General features: G+C 40.2%; 1 protein-coding gene across 1 annotated transcript in view; it reads left to right on the top strand.

Moving 5' to 3' along the window:
• mtgo (miles to go) overlaps nt 1–9986 on the top strand; it is a 218641-nt gene extending 208655 nt beyond the window's left edge. Inside the window, exon 8 of the mRNA XM_067769037.1 lies at nt 8751–9986. Coding sequence (XP_067625138.1) covers nt 8751–9638 — 888 coding nt within the window. The 3' untranslated portion in view covers nt 9639–9986. The remainder of the gene's footprint in view (nt 1–8750) is intronic.
• Nucleotides 9987–26994: the final 17008 nt, after the last annotated feature.

Genomic DNA, 26994 nt, shown 5'->3' on the forward strand with positions numbered 1-26994 from the left:
TCAGAGTCTTCAATCTTTGAAGCCCACCTTTTCTCCGGTACCGGACGGTGTTCCTAGCTGCGTGCTTAGGTACTGCGCCGAAAACATGTATGAGCCTATTTTAAAATTTGTTGAGCTATCTCTGGGATCTGCGTCATTCCCGGCACTTTGGAAACAGTCTTTTATTATACCCCTGCATAAAAAAGGTAGTAGGTCAAAAGTTGAAAACTACAGGGGTATTGCTAAACTTTCAGTCATTCCTAAAGTCTTTGAACAGATTGTCACCAATCAACTGCAATATCAGTGTTCTAGTCTTTTATCTCCATGCCAACACGGTTTTATTCGTCAAAGGTCAACCACTACAAATTTGCTTGTATTCACCTCTATAGTTATGGAAGGATTTTTAGCGAACAAGCAAACGGATGTCATCTACACGGACTTCAGCAAAGCATTTGATACCGTCAACCACGAGTTGCTTATTCATAAGCTTGATTTACTGGGCTTTCCGTTTCACCTATTAATGTGGCTGAAAAGCTATCTTTCTAACCGGACCCAAAAAGTCCTGTTCAAGTGCAATCTGTCGGAATCGTTCGGAGTTTCCTCCGGCGTACCCCATAGAAGTCACCTAGGCCCCTTGCACTTTGCCCTTTTCATTAATGACTTGCCACAGACAATTTTATATTCCCATACTATAATGTATGCGGATGATGTAAAACTTTGCTACACTTACTGTCCCACCGATTTGAGTTCCTTGGATCTTCTTCAGGCCGACTTGGACTCGTTCCAATGTTGGTGCACAACAAATTTATTAGCTTTAAATTGCTCTAAATGTAAGCATATGACATTTCACCGAGTGAAGCCAGCATTGAAATCTTATGTAATAGATGGTACGCCTTTGGAGCGTATATCTATTGCAAATGATCTAGGTGTCCTTTTTGATCCGAAATTGAATTTTAACATGCATATTTCATCTATAGCCAACAAAGCGTTGGGTTTACTTGATTTGTTAAAAGATGGACTAAAGAGTTCGATGATCCGTACCTCACTAAGGTTCTTTACACATCGCTGGTTCGTCCATTACTCGAGTATTGCTCATGCGTTTGGTCCCCTGTTTCTCAAAAGCATATAAAGCGTCTTGAGTCAGTTCAAAAGCAATTTTTGATATTTGCATTGCGCGGCCTTAATTGGGACTCAAGTCTCCACCTTCCTCCATACAGAAGTAGACTTCTTCTTATTAACTTACCCACTCTGGAAAATCGGAGAATATTACTGGGGGTATTGTTCATCCATAAGCTCATTATTGGAGAAATTGATTCCGCGGACCTCCTCAGCCGCTTGTTTTTTGCGGTTCCCCCTAGAGTATCCAGACACTACGTTCCTTTCTATTTACCCCTTTGTCGACGAAACTTTGCTAAAAATAATCCTCTTCTTATCTGGTGCGCGCACTACAATGTATAGCTGCATCAGTCTTGAATGTACTTTTGCCACTATACGTAATGCAATACTTGCCTATCTAATTTAAGAGATACAAGCTAATTTAATTTGCCGGCATTTTATTCTTCGATAAAAAAACAGGAACTATCTGGTTTAAGGATGGAGGAACATTTATCAACATGTCTCATTATGAAGGAACAAGACAGTACTGTGTTGATTGGAATCTGGTGCATTTCAACAACGTAAAAAACATGCTTTTTCAAGAGTCACTGACCGGAATCGTATGCATTCCGGCAGTATAATCTTATGGGTCAGGCATCGAGCTGATTGGAATCCGGTGCATTCCAACAACACAGGTCATGTTACTTTTTTATGCCTTGTGATGGCGTATCCTCATTACACTACTCTTAGCACTGCCGGATTCCCATGACATGCTGATTGGAATCTTGTTGCATTCCAACAGGGAGATTGGAATCCACTGCATTCCGAAATCATGCTGAGCGGAATCTGATGCATTCCGCCAGTATAAGATTTCGGCATAAGATCTTATTTCTGCTCATATTTCTTATTATTATTATATTCTGAAATTAAATAGTAATGTTCATTAATATTTCTTTGTTTGTAATATAACATTGTTGAAAGCTCGATATATCTTAAATTTTATCTTTTGAGTTGTATATTTATATATCTTTTATATTATGCAGTCGACCATAGTTTGTCGTCGACTTTAAATAATAAATAAATAAATAAATAAATAAACTTGGACATGGGAAAGTTCAGTGAATTGAAGATCCAGCAACTGAAAAAGGAGTTGGAGAGCCGTGGATTAAATACAACCGGCAATAAGATCGAACTTCAAGCACGGCTACGAGAGGTAATGGAGTCGCAAGGAATTGATGTGGACGAGTTTGTCTTTTATCCAGATGGGGACGAAACAACAACAAAAATTGAAGAGAAAGCCGAAACATCGCAGACAGTTACGAACACAGACTTGAACATGATATTGGCTGCAATAACTGCTCAAACATCGACAGTGGCATCTCAGCTGGAATCGCAGGAGACACGTTTAACATCCAAGATGGAAGAACAGGAAACGTATATGTCATCACAATTGGAATCGCAGGAGACACGTATAACATCGAAGATTGAAGCACAAGAAACGCGTATGTCAGAAATGTCGACACAGATTACATCGAAGATTGAAGCACAAGAAACGCGTATGTCAGAAATGTCGACACGGATTACATCGAAGATTTAAGCACAAGAAACGCGTATGGCAGAAATGTCGACACAGATTACATCAAAGATGGAGACACAACTGAAAAAACAAGAGGCACGCATAACAGTACAACTCGAAGCGCAAGAGGCGCGTATATCATCAAAACTCGAAACACGTATGGACGAGAAAATAATGCAGTTTGAGGAAAAAATCGAAGCCGATGTGGATGCTTTGAGAGGTCGTATACAAGAGTTGCAATTAAACCGCCCAGCTGTTTCAGCAAGCAATCCAAAGGTAAAAACACCATCCTTTGACGGTTCTGTTCCTTTCCAGGTCTTTAAGCTACAGTTTGAGAAGACCGCAGCAGTGAACAACTGGAATGCTGAAGATAAAGTTGCTGCACTCTTCGTAGCACTGAAAGGACCAGCTGCCGAAATCTTACAGACTATTCCAGAGTACGAACGGAACAGCTATGAAGCATTGATGGCCGCTGTCGAGAGGCGTTATGGAAGCGAGCATAGAAAACAGATATTCCAAATTGAGTTGCAAAACCGCTACCAAAAAGCAAATGAGACATAGCAGGAGTTTGCTTCAGATATTGAAAGATTGGCTCATCTTGCAAATGCGGACGCACCCGTGGAATACACTGAAAGGGTAAAAATCCAGAGCTTCATAAATGGCATACGAGATGTGGAAACGAAGCGGGCTACATATGCAAATCCAAAACTAACATTTTCTGAAACGGTATCCTATGCACTGATTCAAGAAACAGCGTCGCTTTTGAGCAAGCCCGCATTCAAAGCACGCCGTGTGGAAATAGAAAGGCCAGAGTGGGTAGACGCAATATAAGAGGCGCTGAAAGGATCGCACAAGCGGAGTGAAAAAAATCTCAAATGCTTCAAATGCGGGAAGCCCGGTCACATTGCCCGTCATTGCGATCTTGATCCTAGTAGTTCCAACAATGGGGGTGGCCGTAAACGCAAAGCTGGAGGAGATGAGCAAGAGCGAGTAAGATGCCCGCCAAGGGGAGCGTGCCTTCCGTAAGGTCATTAAATCCGCCTCGGCACATTTCATTCTCGCCGGGAGAATTCCCGAAATCCGGCTCCACTTCCCGGCGGAGGCCGCAAACTTAGCGAGAGAACGTGACCTTATAAGACAGCTTGATCCAGGCGACCCCCAAATAAGGGATATAAACCAACGCATCAGATTGCTTGTGGATGAACACAAGCGGGCGAAATGGGAGGAACACCTAAGAGGTTGTAACCTCTCTACCGGTGTGGGTAAACTTTGGTCCACCGTAAAGTCCCTATCGAATCCGACTAAGCACAAAGACAAAGTTTCCATCGCCTTTGGCGACAAAGTGCTGTTGGACGCGAAAAAATGCTCGAGCGCTTTCTGCCGACAATATATAATGCATCCTACGGTCGACAAAGATAGACGGAGAGCCAATAGACACGCACATAAACACAAATTCAGCGCGTCACCAATCACCATCACCGCTAAAGAGGTTGAGGACGCCATTGGTCGTGCTAAACCATCCAAAGCAGTGGGCCCAGACGGCATAGCCATGCCGATGCTTAAAAGCCTAAGGAAAGAGGGTTTCAAATATTTAGCGCATGTCTTCAACCTGTCTCTTTCCACCTTTGTCATACCTGAGAAATGGAAAATGGCCAAGGTGGTCCCGCTACTAAAGCCTGGGAAACCAGCTAACATAGGTGAGTCGTATCGTCCGATATCTCTCCTATCGCCAGTGGCAAAGACGCTTGAAGCAATTTTGCTCCCTTATTTCCAAGCAAGTTTGCAGCTAGCCCCTCATCAGCATGGCTTCAGAAAACTCCATAGCACTACCACCGCGCTAAATGCCATTAGCACCCAGATAAATTGCGGTTTAAATCAATACCCCCACCATAGAACAGTACTCGTAGCGCTAGACCTATCAAAAGCTTTTGATACGGTCAACCATGGCTCGTTACTGCAAGACCTGGAAGGGTCTACCCTTCCCCCATGTCTTAAAAGGTGGACCGCAAATTATCTGGGTGGTCGGCAGGCATCGGTGCAATTTAGAAACGAAACATCAAAACCAAGGAGAATTAAACAAGGGGTGCCACAGGGTGGTGTCCTATCCCCACTTTTGTTTAATTTCTACATATCTAAGATACCTTGACCACCGGAAGGAGTCACAATCGTTACCTACGCCGATGACTGCACAATAATGGCCACAGGCCCAGGCCCAAAGATCGATGCGCTATGTAATAAAATAAACGGCTACCTCCCTGATCTCTCCAATTTCTTCGCCTCGCGAAACCTGGCATTATCACCGACTAAATCTTCCGCGACCTTATTTACAACATGGACGTCCCAAATGTCGACCATTTTGAACATCCACGTCGATGGCACTACGCTACCGACTGTCCTACACCCCAAAATCTTGGGTGTGACGTTTGATCAGGATCTACATTTTGGTGAGCACGCAGCCGCAATTGTTCCGAGAATTCAGATACGTAACAAAATCCTCAGTACTGGCAGTACTTGGGGAAAAGATAAAGAAACGCTCATGACTACATACAAAGCAATCAGCCAGCCGATTACGTACTACGCGTCACCCATATGGTCGCCAAGCCTAAAAAATCACCCACTGGAAGAAACTACAGGCCTGCCAAAATACTGCTCTCAGAATCGCCACGGGCTGTCTTCTTATGTCCCCAGAACACCATCTGCATAATGAGGCGAGAATACTCCCCATCAGGGAGAGAAATGAGATGCTGACTAAACAGTTCCTGTTGAATACCCAGAAACCTGGGCATCCCAACAGACATCTGATTGACGAACCAGCACCGCCTAGGAGCTTAAGGAGTCATCTCCGTAAGCATTTTGAGGAAATACGGCACCTGAGAACCCAGCCGTATGAAGTGAAAAAACACAAGCAGGTCCTTGCTGAACTCCATAAAGAGGCGTCGGACCTTTATGCCAGGAATTGCCCGGTGAATCCAGTGCTTAACGAAAATTATCCAAAACTCGCGGAAGAGGAACGCATACTCCCCAGGGAAACGCGTGTCACTCTTGCTCAACTTCGTTCTGGATACTGTAACAGGTTAAACTCTTACCTATCCAGAATCAACCCCGACATACAAAATGTATGCCCCGCTTACAATGTGGCCCCACATGACACCAACCATCTCTTCAATTGTAATGTGGAACCAACGCCTCTAACACCCCTTTCCTTATATTCCACCCCTGTTGAAACGGCAAGTTTCCTTGGACTCCCGTTAGAGGATATTGATGACAATTTGTGATTGGTCGCGGCTATTAGGTGGGGCGAGCATTGCTACAACAACAACAACAACAGCGACTAAGAGGTAGAGATCGAGAGCTAGATCCAGCTATTGAATGCCCTGTGATATCTGTGTATTGGTAGAAAATCGAGTAGTCTTACCGTCAGAGGGAATGTGGATGGCAAAGAACATGTACTGACTGTAGATACGGGCGCATCTCATTCCTTGGTTCGATCTGATTTGGTCTACAGGAGAGTAAAGTCATTACCTGGAGCAAGGTTGCGTACGGTCACAGGCGAGTATAACCAAGTCCAGGGAGAAGTGATATGTGAAGTTCTAATTGGGAAGGTCATGGTTTTACACAAATTCGTTGTGGCGGAGATCGTTGATGAAGTCATATTGGGAGTGGACTTCTTGGTTGACCATGACATCAGGATCGATATGCGGAGAAAAATTATGCGCTATAAGAACCAGGACATACCACTTAACTTTAGTTTGGAAAGGAAAAAGGGTTCAGTAGTAATCGAGTACTGGTAGAGAAGACTCGACAAAAACCACGGAAGTCAAAGGCAAAGGTTAATAGCTTGAATGGGCCAAATAAAGCAACACCAAAAGTACCTGCGAGAGAAACACTGGCATTGACAAAACCTAAAAGACGCAGGAAAACGAAGCAACGAATTTCCGAGAAAGAATGCGAGGGCAGTTTCAAGCCGGAGCGCACTACTGTTGTGAAATGTGGGAATGATACTGAGTATGCGAAACCAATTCGTCAAGCACAAGCTCTACGAAGTAGTTCATTGGCTCAGCACCAGAGTGCGAGAGAACGATCCGGGATAATGAGTAGTAAGATGAAATACAGGTACGACAAGGAAAATAATTCAGAAGGTTTCCGAGAGGGAGATTTGGTACTGCTATACAACCACCACCGACAGAAAGGTGTCCCATCCAAATTTCGGTGCAGTTGGGAAGGCCCGTACAAAGTTGTGAAGAAGATCAGTGACACCATCTACCGCATACAAACCATTGGGAAACCTCGATGTAGAAGAGTGGTTCAATTGGAGATGCTAGCAGCGTTTAGATCGGGAGATTTGTCTGATCGGGGCGATCAGACTTAGGTGGAGGGCAGTGTGACGACTATGAGTGACACTAAGTGATACTCACATCCCTAGTCTCATGCTAAGTAAATAAAGTCACAACAACAATAAAGCAGACTGTCGCTTGTATCTACATAAACGAATCAATCATTATGTCTACACATATGTAGGTACACGCAGCTGAGAAGCAAAGCACAATCATATGCAGACATCTTATTTGAGATGCTCCTAAATGTAGGCAATTATAATTGTGGAAGTGTCGCTCACACATACAAGCATGGGGTATGAGAGAAGCTATAAAATCGTGCAATTTTAGTTATAGCTGAGAAGTTTGAGAGCTCATGGACAATGCTAGTAGATTCTAGAAGATGCGAACGAGGAAACCAGAGAGTATAAAAGGCCGCAGATGTAGAGGCGCTGGAATTCAGTTTGATTTGAGTTGTCAAGCAGTTACGACTAAGACGATATCTAGTGAGCAATAGCAGTATTATTTTGAAAGTCCGTTTCCTTTAAGCTATCAGTTTGGTTATTAAGCTATTCGTTGCACAATTTGAGTGTTATTGTGAAGTATTTTAATAAAGGCCATTTTTCCATTCTTCAATATTGGAGTTATTTATTCAACAGCTTAGCGATACGAACCTAGCAAAAGGGCAAATAGAGGATCTGCAGAAAATTCGTTACAATACCTTTTAAATATCTTCAAGAAATAGATTGAAAGTTGCATAGCAAAAAATACGTGGCTTCGGTCCAGTGTGTTTGCAAACAGTTCGATTATTTAAAATTTGCTTTAAATTGTATATTGACCTATCTTAATTGAAAGGTCGTAACTTAAAAGTTTTATTTACGAGGACGTATCCCAGAAATTCTGCTGATAAGGCTGTATCTCAGCGAAGTATCTCAGTATACCAGTTGAATATATATAATTTGTTTGTCACAAAAGCTTTGGTTTCAGTTTTTTACGGATACCAGTTTCGAATTCGACCTCAAGGCCTAGAACTATTTTTGTTGTTATATCGGCCTACTGATTTGTAATATCGCGAGTTAATATCGAGCTCAAGGCCTAACAATAATTATTTTATCATTATTATTGTTATAATATATTTTTATGATAATTGGTTTTTTTGTTATTTCATTTTATTTACTTCTCGCAATTCGCACAGGACATAAATTGGCAAATCGGAATATACATTCATATGTCTTCTATAGTGAAGTTTAGCTTTTTAAGTCGCTTACGAATTGTGAAAAGGGATTATAGTAAATTGGATTTATATCTATTTTGTCATTTAAAACCTTCACTCACCCGGACTTATTCCGTATTTGCAATACCGAGATCCCAGGACCATGAATATCGAAAAAATTGGCATCTTAAAAACGTCTAAGGACAGAATCTTTGATAACTTGAAACTAGCTAGTAGTCGACTTTTTTACGGAAATACCCTAAATATAATATACCACTAAAGCTAAGCTGAAAACTAGATTGGCACAACATAAATCAGATATAAAATATTGCCAAAATTCAATACAAAAACATAAATAATATCAGAATAATTTACTATTAGTTATGTATGAAAAGTTAGCTATTAAACTTGTTGTCAAATCATGCTGGGGCGACCAACTCTAACTTCTCTCGACCATCGCTTCAAAAAATGGTCGGGTCTTTAAAAAAAACAAAGAAAGATAATAGAAATAGTTTATTTGAATTGTTTGTAATTATATGTAATATAATATACAATTATAATTTTTGTTTTCCAGATATATCGTGGTTCGGAGACAAAGTTTACGATTGAAAATCTCGAACCTGGAGCTAGCTATCAATTTCGTGTGTGCCCTATTCGCGTTACATCGTCCGGTGAAGATTTAATGGGCCAATATACTTCAGCATTTCGTTATCAAGTTCCACCTCTTACTGCACTAGATGATATAGACAGCAACTTATTCGAAAAAATGTCTAATATATTTGGAAATGGTGGAGTAGACCATAATGGCGGTAACGCTTCCATGGGCTGTCATGGTCATTCGCACATGGCTCATCATGTTCACACTATGCATACACACCATTCACATAATCATCCCTCCCACAGTCAATCACATCATAGTAGCAGGCAATCAGCGTCCAGTCTACATCATCGTTCTATAAGTGCATCTGCTGCAAGTCCAAATATTTGCAGCACAAGTAAGATCATAAATGGTAATGGTAACAGTAACAACGGCGGAAGTACCATACTTATAGGGCCCAATTCCATTGGTTTAATTCCATTGGGTGCAGCGATGGCCAATGAATTAGCCGCGGTGGGTTTTGCAAGCTGTGATGATCCATTACATCATCACCATCATCATCAATTTAATGGAGGCAGTGGTTGTACGAGAATAGACTCGGAAGGATCTTCTTCGACTACAGCATCATTTTTGTCTGCTACCGCAAGCACTCTACTTACAAATAATGCGCTATTAGCTCACGGCAGTGCGTCAGCCAATCATGTACAACAGCATGGTGCTATACGACGATGCATTACCAAGTTAACTGCATTATATACAAATCGTAAACGTTTCTCCGACCAAGAAAAAGCAGTTTTATTTATGGTTTGCTTTCTATTTTTTACCTTTTTATTTGCGACTCTTGTTAAGGCTCTCATGCGATAAGGTATAACGGCATTTATATACGAAATTAATAAACATGTAAATGCTGTGCATAACCACTAAGAAATATGGGATTCAAGGGGTTGTGTAGCGCAACAACTAAGAAATATGTATGTATACAGCATCGTTTAGCGCAATAAAAAATTCAAAATGTATAAAGTATTTATTGTGAATTAAGCATGTATGTACTATAACATATTTTAATTGAGCTTAACTGAAATGAATTTATCTAATTTCTTATGTAGTGTTTACTTGCATAAAAGCATACAAATATAATACCTACATACATACATATGTACATACTATTACCGAAATTCATAAAAAATAAAATATGCGCTTTGTAAAGTAACATTTCCATAAAACTTTTCTATTTATATAAAGATTTGTAATCCTGTTTTATTTTATAGAAATTCTAGGAACATGTATGTATGTATAAATATACAAATGGTGGAAGTTTAGTGGTTTTCAACATCTTAAGTAGTAAAATAAAAGTATTTTTTTATGCAATCAAATCAAAATAGCTATAATTATGCAATATCAAGTGAAATTATAAAATTAAAAAAAAAGCACGCACTTTCCTCACATTAAATGTGTAATGCATTTGCATTATTATTTTCGTTACAATTTTTACCACACAATTGGCACCTGTGATATTTAAATTTTAGTTGAAACCCTTTGACACAGTTAAAACATTTTCAACATCCAACAATGTTGCTTTTTTGATACCTGACAGTACTTAGCACGTATTTATGATCTTTCAGCGGTTGCGTTAAATTCGGGAATTAAATATAAAAGTTTCGTAATAAACTATATGCATACATGTATACATACATACACACGTACATAGATAATTTTAAATTAAAAATTTATAGTTACACATATTCAACACTATTGGTCTATCCACGTCACCATGATTATCAATCTATCTGTTTAAAAGTTATTTTTGTTTTTATGTTAGATTTAAAAGAAAAAATATATAAGCACATAAGATGTTAACCTGATAAGCACGCCTACGTGAATTTCCCTTATATTTTAGAAATTAAAACATATGATTAAATTTCTGTTGACTTTATGTGTATTTCATGCCTTTACACATACATATGAATTTAGGTTAGGTTAGGTTGCGCTGGTGGGTCACATAGACTGAATGAGTTCGTAGTGTAACCAGAAGTTTGTTTAACGACCAAACTGAATAGCCCTATCACAAACCAGGGCCTATGTCTTGGCAAATACTAAAAGCTTTCTAGGACTTATGCCACTTGCTCCTTCCAGATCTCACAGCTGTATCACTCCTAATAGCTGGAGTCTTAGCCTAGCAAGCGCAGGTCTCGAGCACAAAACGTGCTCGATCGTTTCCTCCTCCAATCATCCCTTCCTGAATCTGCTATCTCTGTCAGAATACCCGTCATGAGTCTACAGTCCTCTCTTTTTAATAATAGGAATAGTTTTGTTAGTCTAAGGTTGTATTGGGTCTACGCCTTTCCCGCTTGATCGATGTGAGGCGTACACACCTTCTCTTAATCTCGACCAATCTAATTGGGACGTATACGGAGCAAGCTTCAAAAGTTGAGCCCTTTTTAGCTAGTTCATCCGCTTTTTCACTCCCATCTATTCCCATATGCCCTGGGACCCAATATAGATGTATGCTTCTCGCTGTCCCGATTCTTTCCAGGGATTGTTTATACTCTAGATGCTCTGCTATGCAATATTATTGCCTTAATTGCTGCCTCGCTGTCAATATAAAAGTTGACACCGCTGCAGTTTCAGCTATTTTCTTCCAGTGTTCCTACTGCTTTAGTACCGGCCACTACTTCCGCCTGAAAAACGTTACAGTGATCTGGCAGCTTGTAGGATAGGTCTATTTCAGTAATTTAGATGTCAATTCAAATATAGTGGAATTGAGCTAGATAAAGTTTAAAATTGGCACTATTTCACTTTTGAGAAGTATGTACTTTACTATATACGAAGGGTTTCGTTCAAGCCTCAATAAGTGGACATTTAACTTTTAAAATATTTTTGTTATTAAATATTGAAATCTATATAATAGGGTGTGGTCGAGCTGCGGCTGTTGCAGCAGTGTTAATTTTCTTGACAAAGCGTCACGTGTAACAAAATGCAAGAATTCAATATATTTTTATTTTAAGAAAAGCGCGTGTATAATATGCTAAGAATATTGTTAATGCCCAAGCTTGGATAACATTCCTATTAGTCAATTCATTGAGATAGGTAGAAAAGGACGATATTCTGAAGTTTTTATCACAAGTGTGATATCGAAAACTTTTACCAAAACATACAATAATTCCAAACTTTTTTTTTGCAGACAATAAATATTTACACCTATCTTAGCTTTCGAGGTTTGCGTATTCGAGTTAATCTGTATTAAATTCTTTAGTGTGTTACATTCGATATCGATCCAGATTGCGATAAAGATTTATGTAGCTTGCAATTACAACATGCAAGCGCATGCTAAGTCTAAAGGATTGAAAACTTTTCAGATATTAAGTAATTAAAATAGTGTTTTACTTCAAATCTAGTTGCCTGACATATTATATGTTTGGCTGTATGTTTGTCTTATATAATTGTTATAATCAGGCATGTTCTGCAAGCTATTACGAAAACTGTCGGCATAAAACTTTCTTAACAAAATCGACTAATGTCACTTTCAAACAAAAAAAAAAAACCTGCTCTCAGATGCAAACGCATGTGTAAATAATTATAAATGTAAACTTAAAAGTAACAAACTTGTTAATGGTTAAGACTACATTTGTCACAATTGTGGAGTTAAAAATTCAATGCTCCATACTAACCGATGTGCATAAGTCTTTTATGAGGCTTGCGAAATATATGTCTAGAAAAGTGTTGCACTGGGTACAAATTTATTATTGATAATTGGAAAAGTTCCATGTCAAAACGTCATAAGTCCACATCGAATTATTCCGGGTGTACGTACGTAACATATTTTTCTTTTTAATATCCTTTTTTGGCAAGGTACATATTAGGGCAATCGGTCAACCCACTTACTTCAAATGTTCAATAAAAAATTTCGATTTTATCTATGTTTTACCTGTTTTTATAAAATGTTCCAAATTTTCCAGGAATTGTTCGAATGATGGCTTTTTGCTATTAAATTAAAAAGAAAAGTCTCTAACATCGGACGGGAAATGCTTTAAAAACTCGGATTTCGTAGTACAGGTGCCTCTTTTCTTTTTCCAAGATGTATCACATTTTTAGCATATTTTTCTAATTTATAATTTAAAAAAAAAATTTAAATGTACACCCACAGCGGTGAAAAGCACCAAAACAAGAAAGCAAACAAAATTTTTAAAATTTAAAGTATCAGTAATTTACGTGTTGACCCCTGTCTCCTAAAAGACAGCGGTGTAGCGGATAAACTACAATGCATTGCTTATGGAATTATTTTACATCATTTTCTGAAGGCCTTTTGTTGTGCCTACGGAGACGCGCAAGGAAACTCTATATTCTGAACTTTTATCAACTGTCAAAAGGTCAAGGGTCAAGCGTAGTTAACGGTTCCTTACTATTCAAGCTTCAACTCTCCTTCGAAGTAATTTTCTGTAGAAAATATTTTTAAAAACAAATTTTATTCATAGAGGTTTTTCGAAATATTGCGAATAAAATTAAGCATTTTTTTTTTTAATTATTGTATTTTGTCTGAAATTCGTGGCATTCTAATATATGTACATACATAATAGACCATGATACAAATAGCGTAAACTAAAACCGTTGGAAGACAAATGTTAAATTTTTGATGTTTGTTAACCAAAAATTCTCTCAGTTTGGCAATGATTGTGTGCTCTGTTTCTGCCATAAAAAATAAAATTCCCAACAAAAATTTGGAGTAAAAAAATATTATGCTTATAAACACCTCATAATTTGCTTCTTATATGACTCTTTCCGGAGTCATGTACTAGGATTGGAACAGGAATTTCGAAGAAAAGTCATAAAAGTAGGATATACCGTCAGCTCTAATAAAATATATGGAGGACTCAATAGACCAATGGAGGCAGTTTTGTGGTTACAATGAAAAATCACGAAATACATACTTACATTGTTGAAATACTGATCATCACGGAGATGATAAAGACTGCAGCGGCCATGCTAATTTAAATCAGGAACAGCAATACACGTTATAAATTATGATTTTATTCAAATTGAATAGGAAGGAAAATTTTTTTCAAAATAAAATACATATGTTTTGTTGATCTAAACTAGTCTTGTTTGCTGAACAGTCTTGGCATACAGCTCATAATTTCCTTCATATCGGAATCATAAATACTCTTATGTATATGATCATATTTCTGAGACCCGCATTCTTCACATATTCGAGACTCTTTAATCGGATTTATGTACTAGGATTGGAACAGGAATTTCGTAGAAAAGTCATAAAAGTAGGATATACCGTCAGCTCTAATAAAATATATGGAGGACTCAATAGACCAATGGAGGCAGTTTTGTGGTTACAATGAAAAATCACGAAATACTTACATTCTTGAAATACTGATCATCACGGAGATGATAAAGACTGCAGCGTCCATGCTAATTTAAATCAGGAACAGCAATACACGTTATAAATTATGATTTTATTCAAATTGAATAGGAAGGAAAATTTTTTTCAAAATAAAATACATATGTTTTGTTGATCTAAACTAGTCTTGTTTGCTGAACAGTCTTGGCATACAGCTCATAATTTCCTTCATATCGGAGTCATAAATACTCTTATGTATATGATCATATTTCTGAGACCCGCATTCTTCACATATTTGAGACTCTTTAATAGGATTCCTAAATTATGAGCGCTCCTAGAATGGAGCGGATGTTTAACAAAAATTTTGAATTCAGAATACTGAAATACATACAAACATGTAACAATATTGCCGTGAATAAAGTTCTTGGTAATTCCTTCCAGTACTCTGGCCATTCTTTAATGTTTTTTTTTTGTTTTTCGCGGCTAACTGCAATAAAATATGAACATATTTTCTTTTTCTATTGTCGTCTTGCTTTAAGTGCAATTAACACACAAAAGGACGGTTTGGCTGCTGCTCGTTAACAGAACAAACTTCTATGTTGTTGTTGTTGTTGTAGCGATAAGGTTGCTCCCCGAGGGGTTTGGGGAGTGTTATCGATGTGATGGTCCTTTGCCGGATACAGATCCGGTACGCTCCGGTACCACAGCACCATTAAGGTGCTAGCCCGACCATCTCGGGAACGATTTATGTGGCCACATTAAACCTTCAGGCCATCCCATCCCTCCCCACCCTCAAGTTCCATGAGGAGCTTGGGGTCGCCAGAGCCTCGTCTGTTAGTGAAACAGGATTCGCCGCGGATAGGTGAGGTTGACAATTGGGTTTGGAGAAGCTATATATTGCGCTGGCAACCTGAAGGGTTGCGCTACACCCCTTGAATCTGGTATTTTAGTCGCCTCTTACGACAGGCATACCTACCGCGGGTATATTCTGACCCCCTTACCCGCTGGGGTAACAAACTTCTATCCATTTTGCCCGTATATATCGTACTTTTGGGAAACTGTTTGTTTCCCTACACATATACATACATCGTGTTTCCATATCAGCAGTTCATTTTAACTGTTTCGAAACAAATTTATTTTTTAATTTATACAATTTTTTTCCTTGGGCATGTATTTTTTTTTTACAAATATCGAGTTTCATTTTATGTTATCTATAGTCAAAAAACCAGTAGTGGCCGACGCAAAGAAATAACGGTTAGCTTACGCTATTTGCATCATGTAAGAGACTTTAGTAAGGAAACTTAATGAATATTAAAAAATATATACATATTTACGTAAACAATAGTTAAAATATTTGTAAGATCCTAAAATGAATATACATTCCAAGTATGTTTGAGCTCTAGGCCAATATATACATATGTTTATTAAAATACAGCAAATGTGTTTAAACAATGTATATTTATTTGTCGAATGGTTTGTCTTGCCAATATTTCGACTTCAATCTGAAGTCATCTTCAGGACTGAAAAAAGAAACGAAAAACATTTATAGAGACATTGGTACATACATACATAATTATACAATTGTCGCAAGTGCCAACTTACACTTATGACTGCACCTGGTCGACTAACTTCATATTTTATATTTTAACAAACAAGGGTAAAAGAACATTAAAAAACATAAACAATAAAATACAGTAATCGTAAACAAATTTCGTTTCCTTTGATGTTGTCTCATTATTTCCAAGCATCCCGGTAGATCATGCCTTGGAAATTATAGCTTCCAAGTGGGATGATATAAAGAACCATACAAATCTCACGAAGGAACTTTTTATGAATATGGTTCGGTTCTGCATAAGAGATAATAGATATTTTAGTTTCAACAATAAAATTTATGAGCAACGGTCAGGAATGCCTATGGGGTCACCAGCATCTCCTGTAATAGCGGATATTGTGATGGAAGACTTGTTACAGAAATTCGAAGAAGATTCACACCACAAGCCACGTTTATTAACGAAATATGTGGACGATTTGTTCGCCATCGTAAAAACGGATGCCGTGGAAGATATGCTTAATATTTTGAATGGATACAATAGGAGCATCAAGTTTACTGTTGAAGTCGAAACTGATGGACAGCTGTCATTTTTAGATACCTTAATAATAAGAAGGAATAACCTACTTTCATTTGATTGGTACAAGAAGCCCACTGCATCGGGTAGGCTAATCAATTATAACTCGAATCATGACAAGGCAACGATAGTCAACACAGCCAAGAATTTTGTCAGAAGAGTTCTCTCCATTAGTGATGAAGTCTACCACGAGGAGAATATAAAAGCAATAAAAAACATATTAGAGAATAATGAGTTTCCAACACATATAATACAGAGCTATATAAGAGATTATTTCGTAAAATTAAATACAAATAAACCAACTAATGATACAAAGAAAATGTATAAATCGACCACATTTGTATCTGGTCTGTCTAATAGAATAAAATATTCAAACATATATGACAGAGAGAAATTTAAATTAGTTTTCACATACAACAATACGTTGCAACGGAGGATTTTTAGCAATACGAAAAGCAGAATAGAGAAATTTGATAAATCGGACGTTATATATAAAATTAATTGTAATGGCGACGGGTCCCACGTATGCGACAAAGTATATGTGGGGACAACTAAATCGAAATTGAAGACGAGGATTTCCGGACATAAATCAAATATCAAAAATCGTGACAACCCTAATGACAATAAGACAGCTTTAACTCAGCACTGTAGAACCACTGGACACTCTCCCGACTTGGAAAATGTAACAATAATGCAGCATGAGAGAAACAGCAATAAACGCTATATACTTGAAATGTTACACATAATAAATACACCAAGTGACAAACGCATAAATTTCAAATCAGACACAGACCATTGCGCCTACGCCTATAGAGAACTTATCAACAACAACAAAAAAGGCTTATAATAAGAGTGTGACTTCGTTTGCACAATTGTTCACCTGCTGCTGATGTGAGCGTCGCTTACGGTTGGAGAATTAATGTATTGTTGTTTGTATAAAAATTTGTTTACGATTACTGTATTTTATTGTTTATGTTTTTTAATGTTCTTTTACCCTTGTTTGTTAAAATATAAAATATAAAGTTAGTCGACCAGGTGCAGTCATAAGTGTAAGTTGGCACTTGCGACAATTGTATAATTATGTATGTATGTACCAATGTCTCTATAAATGTTTTTCGTTTCTTTTTTCAGTCCTGAAGATGACTTCAGATTGAAGTCGAAATATTGGCAAGACAAACCATTCGACAAATAAATATACATTGTTTAAACACATTTGCTGTATTTTAATAAACATATGTATATATTGGCCTAGAGCTCAAACATACTTTGAATATATTAACTAAAAGGCCGGAATACAAGAAATTAATATACATTCCAATTATCTATCTAGTCTAATTTCTAATATCTAATATCTAATCTAATCTAATCTAATATCTAATATCTAATATATATTATAAATGGGAAAGTTTGGATGTTAAGATGTTTGGATGTTTGGATGTTTAGATGTTTGGATGTTTGGATGTTTGGATGTTTGGATGTTTGGATGTTTGTCCAGACGTTTGTCTTTGTGACTCAATAACGCAAGAACGGCTGGACCGATTTGGATGAAATTTTGCACACATATAGCCAATAGTCTAGAAGGATCTACTAGCTATATATTTTTCAAAAGGGGCGTGGTCCCCGCCCCCTAGGAACAGTTATAATTTAATTATTATATTTTTTCGTCTTTGCGACTGAATCACGCCAGAATGGCTACACGGATTTTGATGAAATTTGGGACACAGACAGTAGTCTACTAGCGAAATTTTTTTCGAACATGGAAAGAGGGGTGGGGGTCCCACGACCCTTCGAGAAATTATTTTTCATAATTTTTACACATTATAACTTTACGTATACTGGCCTTCACCAATATCACAGACTCAAGGGGTCAAATAAGTCGAGGGCTTACAAAGTAAGCAGTGACACCCTCCGCCCGCCCCCCTTTATCTCCCCCTCTGGTGTAAAATCCATAAATTGTTATAACTCAATTTAAATTTTCTCCTAAATCAATAGTTTTTGGTATCTGGTACATACAGAACGAGATCTAGACAATTTTGGAGGAACGATCAGTGGTCCTCTCCTCTACTCCCGCCATCCGCCCTCCATCAATTGTTTTTATTAGCACGCTTTTATTAGCTTTACCTGTATGTTTCTATCTAACTTTTTATTCGCTCCAATGCGCCTGCTGCCTTATTAACATGGTTTTATAATTAGCTTCACCTTATTTGTAATCCCGTAAGGGTCATACCGAGACCCTTCCGGGATCATTTCTGGATGGTTTTCGGGATCGGTCTGGGATTACGCCGGGGTAATTTCGGGACTTTTTCGGGACTATTTCGGGATCATTTTGGGACCCTTCCGGGATCATTTCTGTATAGTTTACGGGATCCGTCCGGAATCCCGTCGGGGTTATTTTGGAACATTTTCGGGACTATTCCGGAATCATTTCGGGACTATTTCGCGATCATTTGGGGACCCTTCCGGCATCATTTCTGGATGGTTTTCGGGATCCGTGCGGGATCTCGTCGGGGTCATATGGGGACTTTTTCGGGATCATTTGAGGGCTCTTCCGGCATCATTTCTGGATGGTTTTCGGGATCCGTCCGGGATATCGTCGGGGTCATTTGGGGACTTTTTCGGGATCATTTGGGGGCTCTTCCGGCATCATTTCTGGATGGTTTTCGGGATCCGTCCGGGATCTCGTCGGGGTCATTTGGGGACTTTTTCGGGATCATTTTGGGGCTCATCCGGCATCATTTCTGGATGGTTTTCGGGATCCGTCCGGGATCCCGTCGGGGGCATTTCGGGACTTTTTCCCGACTAATACGGGATCATTTGGGAACCCCTTCGGCATCATTTCTGGATGGTTTTCGGGATCCGTCCGGGATCCCGTGGGGGTCGTTTCGGGACTTTTTCGCGACTAATACGGGATCATTTGGGAACCCTTTCGGAATCATTTCTGGATGGTTTTCGGGATCCGTCCGGGATCCCAATAGGGTAATTTCGGGATTATTAGGGGATCATTTGGGAACCTTTCCGGCATCATTTCTGGATAATTTTCGGGATCCGTCCGGGATGCCGACGAGGTCATTTCGGGACTATTTCGGGATCATTTGGGATACCTACCGGCATCATTTCTGGATGGTTTTTGGGATTCGTCCGGGATCCCGTCGTGGTCCTTTCGGGACTTTTTTTCGACTAATACGGGATCATTTGCGGACCCTTTCGGCATCATTTCTGGACTATTAGGGGATCATTTGAGGACCTTTCCGGCATCATTTCTCTATTGTTTTCGGAATCCTTTCGGGATCCCGTCAGGGTCATTTTGGGACTTTTTTGGGGCTAATACGGGATCATTTGGGGATCCTCTAGGGGTCGTTTAGTGACTTTTTCTGTTTTATTTCGGGATCATTTGGGGACCCTTCCGGCATAATTTCTTGATGGTTTGCCGGATCCATCAGGGTCATTTCGGGACCATTTTGGGATCATTTGGGGACCCTTCCGATATCATTTCGGGATCCGTCCGGGATGCCGACGAGGTCATTTCGGGACTATTTCGGGATCATTTGGGATACCTACCGGCATCATTTCTGGATGGTTTTTGGGATTCGTCCGGGATCCCGTCGTGGTCCTTTCGGGACTTTTTTTCGACTAATACGGGATCATTTGCGGACCATTTCGGCATAATTTCTGGATAGTTGTCGGGATCCGTTCGGGATCCCGTCACGGTCATTTCGGAACTATTAAGGGATCATTTGAGGACCTTTCCGGCATCATTTCTGGATAGTTTTTGGAATCCTTTCGGGATCCCGTCACGGTAATTTCGAAACTATTAGGGGATCATTTGAGGACCTTTCCGGCATCATTTCTGTATTGTTTTCGGAATCCTTTCGGGATCCCGTCAGGGTCATTTTGGGACTTTTTTGGGGCTAATACGGGATCATTTGGGGATCCTCTTGGGATCGTTTCGTGACTTTTTCTGTTTTATTTCGGGATCATTTGGGGACCCTTCCAGCATAATTTCTTGATGGTTTGCCGGATCCATCAGGGTCATTTCGGGACCATTTTGGGATCATTTGGGGACCCTTCCGAGATCATTTCTGGATCCGTCCGGAATGCCGTAGGAGCCATTTCGGGATTTTTTGTTCCTTTTCCGGGATAGTTTTTGGACCCTTCCGGGATCATTTCTGGATCTGTGCGGTATCCCATCTGGGTCATTTCCGGACTATTTCGGGATCATTTTGGGATCCTTCCGGAATCATTTCTGTATGGTTTTCGCGATCCGTCGTTGATTCCCTCGGAGCCATTTCGGAACCTTTTCTGGAGTATGTCGGGTCATTTGGGGACTTTTTCGGGATCATTTTGGGGCTCATCCGGCATCATTTCTGGATGGTTTTCGGGATTCGTCCGGGATCCCGTCGGGGTTATTTCGGGACTTTTTCGCGACTAATACGGGATCATTTGGGAACCCTTTCGGCATCAATTCTCGATGGTTTTCGGGATCCGTCCGGGATCTCGTCGGGGTTATTTGGGGACTTTTTCGGGATCATTTGGGGGCTCTTCCGGCAACATTTCTGGATGGTTTTCGGGATCCGTCCCGGATCTCGTAGGGGTAATTTGGGGACTTTTTCGGGATCATTTGGGGGCTCTTCCGGCATATATTCTGGATGGTTTTCGGGATTTGTCCGGGATCCCGTCGGGTTCATTTCGGGACTTTCGCGACTAATACGGGAACATTTGGGAACCCTTTCGGCATCATTTCTGGCTGGTTTTGGGGATCCGTCCGGGATCCCGTCGGGGTTATTTCGGGACTTTTTCTCTACTAATACGGGATCATTTGCGGACCCTTTCGGCATCATTTCTGGATAGTTGTCGGGATCCGTTCGGGATCCCGTCACGGTCATTTCGGGACTATTAGGGGATAATTTGAGGACCTTTCCGGCATCATTTCTGGATAGTTTTCGGAATCCTTTCGGGATCCCGTCAGGGTAATTTCGGGGCTTTTTCGGGATCATTTAAGGATGGCTTTCGGGATTCGTCCGGGAACCCGTCAGGGTAATTTCGGGACTTTTCCGAGACTATTTCGGGATCATTTTGGACCTTCCCAAGATCATTTCTGGATGGATTTCGGGATTTGTCCGGGATGCCGTCAGGGTAATTTTGGGACTATTAGGTGAGCATTTGAGGACCTTTCCGGCATCACTTCTGGATGGTTTTTGGTATCCGTTCAGGATCCCGTCGGAATAATTGCGGGACTTTTTCGGGATCATTGGGGTCCCTTCCGACATCATTTCTGGATGGTTTTTGGGATTCGTCCTCCATCCCGTCGAGGTCATTTAGGGGTGCGTTCGAGATCCCGTCAGGGTCATTTCGGGACTTCTTCGGGTCTATATCGGGATCATTTCTGGATGGTTTATGGGATCCGTCCATGACCCCTTAAGGGTAATTTCGGGACTATTAGGTGATCATTTGAGAACTTTTCCGGCATCACTTCTGGATGATTTTCGGTATCCGTTCGGGATCCCGTCGGAATCAATGCGGGACTTTTTCGGAATCATTTGGGATTCCTTCCGGCATCATTTATGGATGGTTTTCGGGATTTGTCCGGGATCCTGTCAGGGTTATTTCGGGACCTTTTCGGGGATAATGCGAGATCATTTGGGGATCCTCTAGGGGTCGTTTCGTGACTTTTTCTGTATTATTTCGGGATCATTTTGGGACCCTTTCGGCATAATTTCTTGATGGTTTGCCGGATCCATCAGGTTCATTTCGGGACTATTTTGGGATCATTTGGGGACCCTTCCGAGATCATTCCTGGATCCGTCCGGGATGCCGTAGGAGCCATTTCGGGATTTTATATTACTTTTCCGGGATAGTTTTGCACCCTTCCGGGATCATTTCTGGATCTGTGCGGGATCCCATCTGGGTCATTTCCGGACTATTTCGGGATCATTTTGGGATCCTTCCGGAATCATTTCTGTATGGTTTTCGCGATCTGTCGTGGATCCCCTCGGAGCCATTTCGGAACTTTTTCTGGAGTATGTCGGGATAATTTAGGGACCCTTCCTGGATATTTTCTGGATGGCTTTTAAGATCCGCCCGGGAGCCCGTCAGGGTCATTTCGGAACGTTTTCGGGATCATTTTGGAACACCTTCAGGGATCATTTCTGTGTGGGTCTCTGGATACGTCTAGAATCGTGTCGCTGTCATTTCGGGTTTTTTTGGGACTATTCGGGGAACTTTTGGAGACGTTTTTGGGGCATTTCTGGATGGTTTTCGGGATCCGTCCGCGATAGCGTGCGGGTCATTTCGTAGCTTTTTCTGGATAATTTCGTGATCAATTGGGATCCTATCAGGTTATCAGCTCATTCAGTTCTTTTTTTTACTCAATTACAAAAATAAAATGCATTAGACAGAAAACAAAATTTTAAACAGATAATAAGCAGGCTAACGCGAATAGCCCATATATTTAAATTTCTCCTTGCGGACGGGGGCCGCGGGTAAAGGCTAGTATATTATAAATGGGAAAGTTTGGATGTTTGGATGTTTGTCCAAACGTTTGTCTTTGTGACTCAATCACGCAAGAACGGCTGGACGGATTTGGATGAAATTCGGCACACATATAGCCAATGGTCTAGAAGGATCTACTAGCTATATTTTTTTTGAAAAGGGGGAGGTCCCCGCCCCATAGGAACAGTTATAATTGAATTATTGTATTTTTTCGTATATGTGACTGAATCACGTCAGAACGGCTTCACGGATTTTGATGAAATTTGGAACACAGACAATACTCTACTGGCGAAATTTTTTTCGAACATGGAAAGGGGGGCGGAGGTCCCACTACCCCTTCGAATAATTACTTTTTAATAATTTTTACACAGTATAAGTTAACGTATACTGACCTTCCCCAATATTACAAACTCAATGGGTCAAATAAGTCGAGGGCTTACAAAATGAGCTGTGAAACCACCCTCTCCCCTCCTCTCCCGCTCTGGTGCAAAATCTATAAATTGTTACAACTCAATGTAAATTTCCTGGTAAATAAATAATTTTTGGTATCTGGCTCATACAGATCGAGATCTAAACAATTTTGGAAAAACGATCAGGGGTCCTCTCCTCCTGCCATCCGCCCTCCCTCAATTGTCACGCCTTTAATAACCTTTCCCTGTATGTTTCTATGTAACTCTTCATTCGCTCCAACGCGCCTGCTGCCTTATAAGCATGATTTTATAATTAGCTTCACCTTCACGGGATCCCGCCGGGGTCATTTTGGGACATTTTCGGGACTATTCCGGGATGATTTCTGGACTATTTCGCGATTATTTGGGGACCCTTCCGGCATCGTTTCTGGATGGGTTTCGGGATCCGGCCGGCATCCATTCGTGGTATTTTCGGGATCATTTGCGTACCTTTGAGAGATAAATTCTTTATGGTTTCTGGGATCACTACGGGACTTTTTCGGGGTCATTTTGGGTCCCTTCCGTACTCATTCCTGGATGGTTTTAGGGATCCGTCCGGGATCCCGTCGGGGCTATTTCGGGGCTATTTTGGGATCATTAGGGGTATCTTCCGGCATCATTTCTGGATGGTTTTCGGGATCCGTCCGGGATCGCGTCGGGGTCATTTTTTAACTTTTTCTCGACTAATACCGGATTATTTGGAGACCCTTTCCGCATTATCTCTGAATGGTTTTCGGCATCCTTCCGGGATCCCTTCGGGGTTATTTGGGACATTTTTGGGACTATTCCGGGACTATTTCGCGATCATTTGGGGACTCTTCCGGCATCGTTTCTGGATGAGTTTCGGGATCCGTCCGGCATCCCATCAGGGTTTTTTCGGGATTATTTGCGTACCTTTGAGAGATACATAAATTCTTTATGGTTTCTGGGATCGCTATGGGACTTTTTCGGGGTCATTTTGGGTATTTTCCGTAATCATTCCTGGATGGTTTTGGGGATCCGTCCGGAATCCCGTCGGGGCCATTTCGGGATCATTAGGGGTATCTTCCGGCATCATTTCTGGATGGTTTTCGGGATCCGTCCAGGATCGCGTCGGGGTCATTTTGTAACTCTTCCCGACTAATACGGGATCATTTGGAGACCCTTTCGGCATCATTTCTGGATGGTTTTCGGGATCCCGTCGGGGTCATTTCGGGACTTTTACTCGATTAATAGGGATCATTTGGGAACCTTTCGCCATCATTTCTGGATGGTTTCCGTGATCCGTCCGGGATCCCGCCAGGGTTATTTCGGAACTTTTTCGGGATATTTTTCGGGACCCGTCTGGGATCCCGTTGGTTCGGTAACCTTCCGGGATCATTTTTGGATCCCGTCAGGGTCATTTCGTGACTGTTTCGGGATCATTTGGGGATCCTTCCCGGATAATTTCTGGATGGATTTCGGGATCCCGTCAGGGTAATTTCGAGACTTTATCTGCCTATTTCGGGGTCAATTGCGGACCCTTCAGAGAGCAATTCTGGATGGTTTTCTGGATCCGTCCGGGATCCCGTCGGAGTCATTTTGGGACTTTTTCGGGATCACTTTGGGACTCTTCCGGGATCATTTCTGGATGGTTTTCGGGATCCCGTCAGGGTAATTTCGGGACATTTTCAGGACTATTTCGGGGTCAGTTGCGGACCCTTCAGAGATCATTTCTCTATGATTTTCGGGATCTGTCCGGGATCCCTTCGGAGTTTTTCGCGACTCTGGGATAATTTACGGACCTTTAGAAATCAATTCTGGGATCCGTCCGGGATCCCATCAGGGTCATTTCGGAATCATTTTGGGACCCCTCGGGATAATTTGTGGATGATTTTCGGGGTCTGGGATCCCGTCGGAGTTATTTCGGGGTCATTTTGGGACCCTTCCGGAATAATTTCTGTATGATTTTCGAGATCTGTCCGAGATCGCGTCGAAGTTTTTTCGTGACTTCTTCCGGGCTATTACGGGATTATTTGCGGACCCTTCAGAGATCAATTCTGGATGGCTTTCGGGATCCCGTCAGGGTCATTTGGGGACCTTTTCGGGACTATTTCAGAATCGGTTTGGGGCCTCTCCGGGATAAATTCTAGGTGATTTTCGGGATCATTTGCGGACCCTTCAGAGATCAATCCTGGCTGATTTTCGGGATCCGTCCGGGATCCCATCAGGGTCATTTCGGGACATTTTCGGGACTATTTCGGAATCATTTTGGGACCCCTCCTGGCTAATTTCTGGATGATTTTCGGGATTTGTCCGGGATCCCGTCGGCATCATTTCGTTACTATTTTGGTATAATTTATTTATTTTATTTATTAACATATAAATGTTTATCCTAACACAACAATTTAAAACAAAATTAAAGTGCCAGTCACGTGGGACTCTTCCGGGATCATTTTAGGTCTCTTCGCAACAGGTAGTTCAGCACACATGCCTTTTCAAATTATGAGCTTTTGCATTTACTGCAAATTACTCGTAAGTAAAATTCGGTATGTTTTATCTTTAATATCGAACACAGCTTTTTCTTTCTATTTTTGAGCTTTTTAAATGAATCCTGTAACGAACTGCTATAACTATAATTACACTTTTTGTAATATTTTAACCAACTAAATAACCGAAAAGGCAACACTATTTCCATCTACAAATTCTTTCGTTTTAGCTAATTGTAGTTTCACTTCTTTGTTCTATGAGTAGTAATTCTTTCAACCCTGTCATATCAATTAATTTAACTTAAAAACAAAATGTATTTTTTTTTAATTCGAAAAAAACTGTATTGTACTATTCATGTAAGCGTGCCTTTCAGCTTATCAGCTCATTTAGTTCTTTTTTTTTGTTTACTCTATTACAAAAATAAAATACATTAGACAAAAAAAAAATGTTAAACAGTTAACTTGATAAGCAGTCAAACGTCGCCTGGCTCGCTTTTTCTTTAGCAGCTATTAGGTGGTTTTTGTTTTTGTACATTGTGAAATTATACAAGTGGCGAATGTTTGAAAAAAACTAATATTCTATAAAAAAAAATAATAAATACAAGACGCGATAACCTCCGAAGAGATTTTAGACCGAGCTTCTCTTCTTATTTGCGTCGGGCGACTTAATTGTTCCTACAAATTGGCGGGACGAGATCTACCTATTTTATTTCGACTCCGAACGGCATCTGCAAAGCAGATAAGTTTTCACTCGGAAGCTTTTCATGGCAGAAATACACTCGCAGTGTTTGTCAAATCACTGCCAAGAGGCGACCACGCTTAGAACAACTACGGACGGCGGCCGCGGTCTGATTTTCTATAGACACATTTAAAAGAAAAGTTGGCTTGAAACATTCGTGACAACCGTTCTCCCTTCACAATTGTTTTCTATTTCTAAAATTATTGAATTTAATAAAAACAGCACACATAAAAAACTCCCAGACTGACTCAAGTGCGCAAATAAGATGTATTTTAAGAATAAGTAATCGCGAAACTTGTAAATATATCATTGAAGAGGGATATAAAAAGAGCTCAGTAAAAAGGCACAAATCATACAGCTTTACTGAATCCCTATTTTTTTAGTTATGAATCAATAAAAATTATTTAATAACCAAATCATATTTTTATAACCCCCTTTGGAGTACATAACTATTTATAAGTTTTACGTTTATTTAATCTTAAAATAAGTCCCACTTTTTCTGCCAGCTGTTCATATAATACACAAAAAAAATGATTGCCCAGAAGTGAATCAAATAACTATAAGTACCGTATTATTTCTCTATTTTTAACTACTTGTTTTTAATTGCTTTTAAATGGTTTTTT

This window comes from Eurosta solidaginis, chromosome 2, assembly GCF_040869045.1.
Source record: "Eurosta solidaginis isolate ZX-2024a chromosome 2, ASM4086904v1, whole genome shotgun sequence".
NCBI lineage: Eukaryota > Metazoa > Arthropoda > Insecta > Diptera > Tephritidae > Eurosta > Eurosta solidaginis.